This window comes from Anastrepha obliqua, chromosome 6 (assembly GCF_027943255.1).
Source record: "Anastrepha obliqua isolate idAnaObli1 chromosome 6, idAnaObli1_1.0, whole genome shotgun sequence".
Taxonomy (NCBI): Eukaryota; Metazoa; Arthropoda; class Insecta; order Diptera; family Tephritidae; genus Anastrepha; species Anastrepha obliqua.
Genome location: NC_072897.1, coordinates 9,220,278 through 9,226,229, shown reverse-complemented (window position 1 = coordinate 9,226,229; position 5,952 = coordinate 9,220,278). Strand labels below are relative to the sequence as shown.

The 5,952-nt window shown below is 45.3% G+C and overlaps 2 protein-coding genes across 2 annotated transcripts; both read right to left on the bottom strand.

Annotated features, from left to right (window-relative positions):
- Nucleotides 1-580: 580 nt before the first annotated feature.
- On the bottom strand, nt 581-3,107 carry LOC129250094 (uncharacterized). The gene is made up of 2 exons (XM_054889736.1): nt 1,641-3,107; nt 581-631 (listed from the first exon to the last, which is right to left on the bottom strand). Exons 1-2 carry the CDS (start codon nt 3,105-3,107, stop codon nt 581-583), a joined length of 1,518 nt encoding a protein of 505 aa, XP_054745711.1.
- A 198-nt stretch (nt 3,108-3,305) lies between these two features.
- On the bottom strand, nt 3,306-4,544 carry LOC129250093 (uncharacterized). Its single transcript, XM_054889735.1, has one exon. It carries the CDS (start codon nt 4,542-4,544, stop codon nt 3,306-3,308), a length of 1,239 nt encoding a protein of 412 aa, XP_054745710.1.
- Between the last annotated feature and the right edge of the window lie 1,408 nt (nt 4,545-5,952).

Below are 5,952 nucleotides of genomic sequence, written 5' to 3'. Positions count from 1 at the left end.
GAACCCAAATCAGCCAGTGACTGAATACTCCGTTCATTAAACCAGGCGGCTAAGTCTTCCTTCAGAACGCGGTTAGCTCCAACGAACGCAGTTCCGTTGTCGCTGTACAAGTCCCTGCATGGACCTCGCCGGCTAACAAACCGAGTAAACACGTCCAAAAAAGCCTGTGTGGAGAGATCATCAGCAACCTCAATATGAACAGCCTTCGTCGCCGTACAAACAAAAATCGCCAAGTACGTTTTCACTGTAGTCCGCGATCTTTTGGTTCCAATACGCAAGTTGAACGGGCCACAGTAATCAACACCGGACGCAATGAAGGGTCGAGCTGCCTGAACCCGATGCCGAGGGAGCGAGGCCATTTGTTGTGTCAAAACAGCTCCCCGGTTGCGACGACATATGACACATTTGAGGATCAGACTACGTACTGCTACTCTCGCATGAATAATTCAATAGCGACATCGAAGAGTTTGAAGAGTCAGCTGAGTTCCGCCGTGAAGAGTGTCGATATGTGCCTGTGTAATAAGCAGTCGGACTAGCCCCGTTGACTTCGGAAGAATGATTGGGTGTCTATGTGCCTCGATTAACGCAGATTTCGAAATGCGGCCTCCAACTCGTAATAGTCCGTGGTCATCTAGATAAGGATTTAACGGGAGTATACTACTAGCAGTTGGTAATGCCGACCCACCCTGTATGCACCTAATGTCTTTCGGAAACGCATTCATTTGATCGATCCTCATAAGCCATTCTAATGCCGTCTCCATCTCCTGGGGGTCAATCGTGGAACGGCGAAAACTTCGACTTCTAGGAAGCCACCTCAGTATTAACGCCGTAGTATGTATAAGTTTTTTTAACGAGCTGAATCGATCTGTAAGCGGAATAATTTCACCGTCTAAGCGTCGCGTTGTCAATGTTAAATGAGTGACTGTGACGGCTAAACACTGTACCCTTCTCTCGCTATTCACTACAGCTTCATCGCAATCACGTAGTTCAGGGTGACAGGTGGAATCTATTGTGTCATCCCGTAGCCAACTGGGACCACTCCACCATAAATGGTGGTCCAAAAGTTCTGAAGCAGATATGCCTCTACTAGCGCAATCCACTGGGTTTTGCGATGAACGTACATAATGCCATTCATCCCTCAAAGTTAACTCTTGTATTCGCCGGACCCTATTTGATACATAGGGTTTAAGCGTCTCAGGCTGCTTTCGCAACCAACAGAGGGTGATAGTCGAGTCTGACCACAAAGATGCTACTTGGTCGACTAATCCTAATGCACTTCGGACGTTCCGAAGAGTCTCAGCTAGTAACTGTGCCGCACATAGCTCTAAGCGAGGTATAGTGGCTCCTCTTAGGGGTGCCACCTTGGTTCGGGCCGTAATTAAAGCTACGTGAACGTCCCCCTGAGAATTCGTTGTTCGAGCGTACACCACGGCAGCATATGCCTTTTGGCTGGCATCGCAGAACCCATAAAGCGTGGTAGTCGACCCTTCCTTCATCCCAAGCCAACGAGGTATCCGAAGCATGTTGAGAGCAGTAAGGTCATTGCGAAATGTTAGCCAAATTTCGCGTAATTCCGTTGATAGAGCAGTATCCCAATCAATACCTGCGGACCAAAGAGTTTGAATAAATATCTTACCCACCACCACTACGGGTGACAAGAATCCTGTTGGGTCAAACAACTTCGCCACCTCGCTGAGCACACTGCGCTTAGTGTATACACCGCCGGGTTGCTTGAGTTCCACGTTGAACAGCAGGATGTCGTCGACTGGACTCCATCGCAAACCTAACACAGAGGCAATTGATGCATCAATAGGGCATTCCGTAGGTGATAAGCCCTTCCCTAATGGAATCAATACGGCGGCGTCATTAGAGTTCCACTTCCTTAACTTAAAGCCTCCAGCTCTCAGAATGGTGTCGATATTCGTTGCTAAAGTGATAGCACTTTCGACGGTGCTACAACTGGTGAGGAAATCATCCACGTAGAAGGATGAGAGAATGGATTCTCGCGCTTGGATGCCCATGTTGCGATTGTGAATCTTGTCGAAGCTGTCGTACGCACACTGATGCATAGCCCTTATCGCATTATGAGGACTGCATGCCATACCATACGTGACAGTAGACAGCCGATAAGTACTTACTTCCTCTGATGGAGATTCACGCCAAAGTATACGCTGAAAGTCTCTGTCTTGTGGTGCCACGAGAACCTGGCGAAACATCTTCTCCACATCGGCTGTGATCGCGATGGCATAGCGTCGGAAGCGGAGGATAATGTTAATTAACGAATCTTGAATGGGGGATCCAACCAGTTGGATATCGTTAAGCGAAAGCCCGTTGGAGGTAGGAGCGGATGCATTGAACACCACTCTAAATTTTCCCAATACAGCATGGTGGGGAATATAATAGCATCCGGATTGAACAACTGGCTGAACAACTCTTTCCATATGGCCAAGGGACTCATATTCCCTCATAAACGCTATATATTTTGCATGCATGTCCGGATCAGCAGCCAGACGTCGCTCCAAACGCGAGAACTGACGTCGAGCGTTGACGTAAGAGTCGCCTAACGGTTGACCATCTTGACGGAATGGCAATCTCACAACATAGCGTCCGTCGGCCATACGTTGGTGTGTAGTGGCAAAGAACCGCTCGCATTCATCATCCGAGCTCTTAGTTGTCACCGGTACTTCTTCGAGCTTCCAAAAATTACAAATGAGATCCTCCAAGTAAGACTCGTCTCTAATCTGCGCGCAATAATTGCCCTGGACGGACGCTGGCCCAAATACAACCCAACCAAGTCGGGTAAGCTGTGCGTGAGGTTCATCATACCCTCCATGTATGACATCCCCTTCTACAATCGAGCCCCAGACATCAGCACCAAGAAGTACATCAACATGACCCGGAGTACCAAAATATGGGTCTGCCAATTGGAGATTTGCCAAATGTCTCCATTGCCCAATATCGACACTAACCGCTGGTGTAACTGAAGTAATCGAACCAATAACCAATGTATGAATGTCCAGTTCAAATTTAGAAAAAATGCTTTTTATCGTAAATCGGACGCTACCCTTGGTCCTCGAACATGCCACTCCACTAATCCCCTCCACCATAATCTCACACTTGCTCCTAGAAAGACCCAAACCATTAGCCAAACATTCCGAGATCAGACTTACTTGAGATCCAGGATCGCATAATACACGAGACACCCGATGCTTGAGATCCTTGCCGATGACGTGGGCACGTGCTGTAGCTAATAGAACAGTCTGGCTTCCCCTTTCGACGCTAGTAACGATTGTATTGCTTGCTAGTCATAATGATGGTGGATTGGATATTATGTCTGGCTTAGCCACAGAAGAATCTACCTCGTTGCTTGAAATAGGTTGTTGTGATTTGTGGCGGCAAAAAATAGTATGATGTCTGTGGCCGCACTGGCGACAGTTACCAGAGGAACAAAGCTTGGATGAATGCCCGGACCGCAAACAGTTAAAGCATAGGTTCGATCGCTTTAAAGCTTCAAAACGTTGCTCTGGTTTCAAAGCTAGAATCACCGGACAACGCATAACCTTGTGTGATCCTCTACAGTGTTGACAGTTGCCATCATCAGTTGTGGCGAGGTTAGACTTTAGAAGACGGAGTGTGTTTTTCTGCTTTGACGAAGAATGCAGCACTTCACGATGATCCGCTACCTGGCAAAATTCTGTCGAAAGACTGTGCGCTCGTTTTTCTAAAAATGCTAGCAACTCATTTAAAGTGGATAGCTCGGTAGGGGAGCAATTCATGCACCATTCTCGCCGTGTGCGAGTAGAGAGTTTAGAAACCACAATGGGGAAGGTAAGGGCATCCCATTTGTCGACAGGTAACTTCATTACCGCTAACGCTCGCAAGGACTCGTTTACCACATCAACGACCCCCAGTAACGCCCTGGACGTATCCTCAGTCTGTGACTTCATGTTCAGAAATCTAGCAACGTGGATCTCCGCTAATTGCTTAGGGTTGTCATATCGATTTTTTAGCGCCGTCCACACTTCTTCATAGCCACCCGAATACAAACCTCCTACCAACGGAACCGACTCTGCCTTAACTTCCTGACGCAATTTCCCCAACTTGTATGCCACCGGCAAATCCCGCTGATGAACCAATGTCTCAAAGGCATCCTTAAATGCAAGCCACTTATACGCGGATCCATCAAACGATGGTATACAAAGCGGCTCTAATTTTAATTCCATTGGCGAAACTTTGTGCGAATTGTTGGCAGGCAGAGATTCACCCTCCAACTCCTTTCGTCGTTGATTCAGCGTTGCGCACAAATCCATGTAGGCAGCTTCGGTGGAGTCCCACCATCCTGAATGTACCTCCAAGTCCTCCTCCTTGGCTGCGGCAACCAAAGCCTCATGATTTGTGAGCATCCGATCAAAATGGACGGCAGCAGATTTTATACGCTGATCAATTTGAGTGACATTGAGGTCACCAGCCTTCGCCTCTTTCGTCTGGTCATACATCCGCAAAATAGCGGCCGCATGGAATTGGCGTAGATTTAATTCCGACATATTCCAACCTCGAATAAGTTATCTGCAATTATCCAGGAAATCAGGCCTAATCCAACGCGAAGCCTTTGTGCACCGTAATCGTGTGAATTAAGCTGATGTTATAGTGAATTTATCATCCTCACAGGAGGCACCATTTTTTGTGGCTCTCTCTCTTTCAATTTGGACGTGGAATAAAGTGGATGTGCTATAAGCCAAGCTCAAAATTTTTCATTAAACACCCTGCATGAAGTACAAATTTCCAACACCTGAAGCCGCACAAGCAGCCCACACCATCACGTTCCCACCACCATGTTTTACTGTAGGTCGAAGATGTTTTGGATCCAGCTCTTCGTTCGGTTTTCGCCATACGTTTCCCCTCTCGTCTGATTCGAATAAATTGAATTTGGATTCGTCAACAAAATTACGTTTTTCCAGAATTCGAAATCTTTCATGTAGTAGGTGTGAGCGTATTTCAAACAATTTTTTCTATCTTTTTCCCTTACAAGTGGTTTTTCCGGCAATTCTTCCATGTAAACCAGCTCTATGAAGAACCCTTCTGACGGTTTTTGCACTGCATTTTATATTATATACTTCTGATAGCATTTCGCGAAGAATTGGAGTATTTAATCGTGGATTTACTTTGACTTTTTGTACAACCCAACGCTCTTCACGTTCAGTCAGCACTTTCTTTCCAGGAGGTTTTGGCTTGTTTGCGATTCGTTTTTCGTCATTATAACGTTTTATTATATTTTTTATAGTAGTGCGTGACCTATTAACCATAACAGCTACTTCTCTTTGGCTTTTACCACTTTTATAGTGCTGTATTATCAAATTTGGTATTTCTATTGAGGCTTGAGGAGCCATTTTAGGAAAATATACAATATCTCGCAATGGATAAGTTCTCACGCGCAACTATTAAGTCGATCACATGAACAATGTATTTAAACCAACTAAACACACAAAAATGTACAAACAATTTTCGCGAAATACCGTTATATGAGTTGCTTTAAATGAGTGGATCATTTTGAGTGGCGCGTCATTTTTCATGTGTTTTGTTCCTTTCTCGTAACTTTATTTTATTAATGAAATATGTTTACGTTTTTTTGTTGGCTAATAATTTAAGAAAATATAAAAGTTGAAAAAGAAAATGTACGTTTTTGGAATTATACCACGTTTTGTAAACTTTTTTCATGTGGGCCATTTTGAGTGGCACTCACTGTACATATTTGTATTTTGAACTTCCAGCAAAACAATGTTTATTAGTATACACATATGCATGTACATATAACCGCACACACAGGGCACTCATCTGCACAACTGTTCAGACCACGATGGAGAGAATAATGTGATGGCGCCTATCGTGGTCCCGTTACTTTGCGCTCAGCGAATTTGACAACTAGTTACGTGATTTTAGCTCCAGTATGGCCAG

What these genes read in the sequence shown, in the direction of transcription:
- LOC129250094 (XM_054889736.1), bottom strand. Translation starts at nt 3,107, where the DNA reads ATGGTGGAGGGGATTAGTGGAGTGGCATGTTCGAGGACCAAGGGTAGC. An exon ending in TCTTGTCACCCGTAGTGGTG is followed by an intron (nt 632 to 1,640) that starts GTGGGTAAGATA and finishes ATCCTTATCTAG; the next exon opens with ATGACCACGGACTATTACGA.
- LOC129250093 (XM_054889735.1), bottom strand. Translation starts at nt 4,544, where the DNA reads ATGTCGGAATTAAATCTACGCCAATTCCATGCGGCCGCTATTTTGCGG.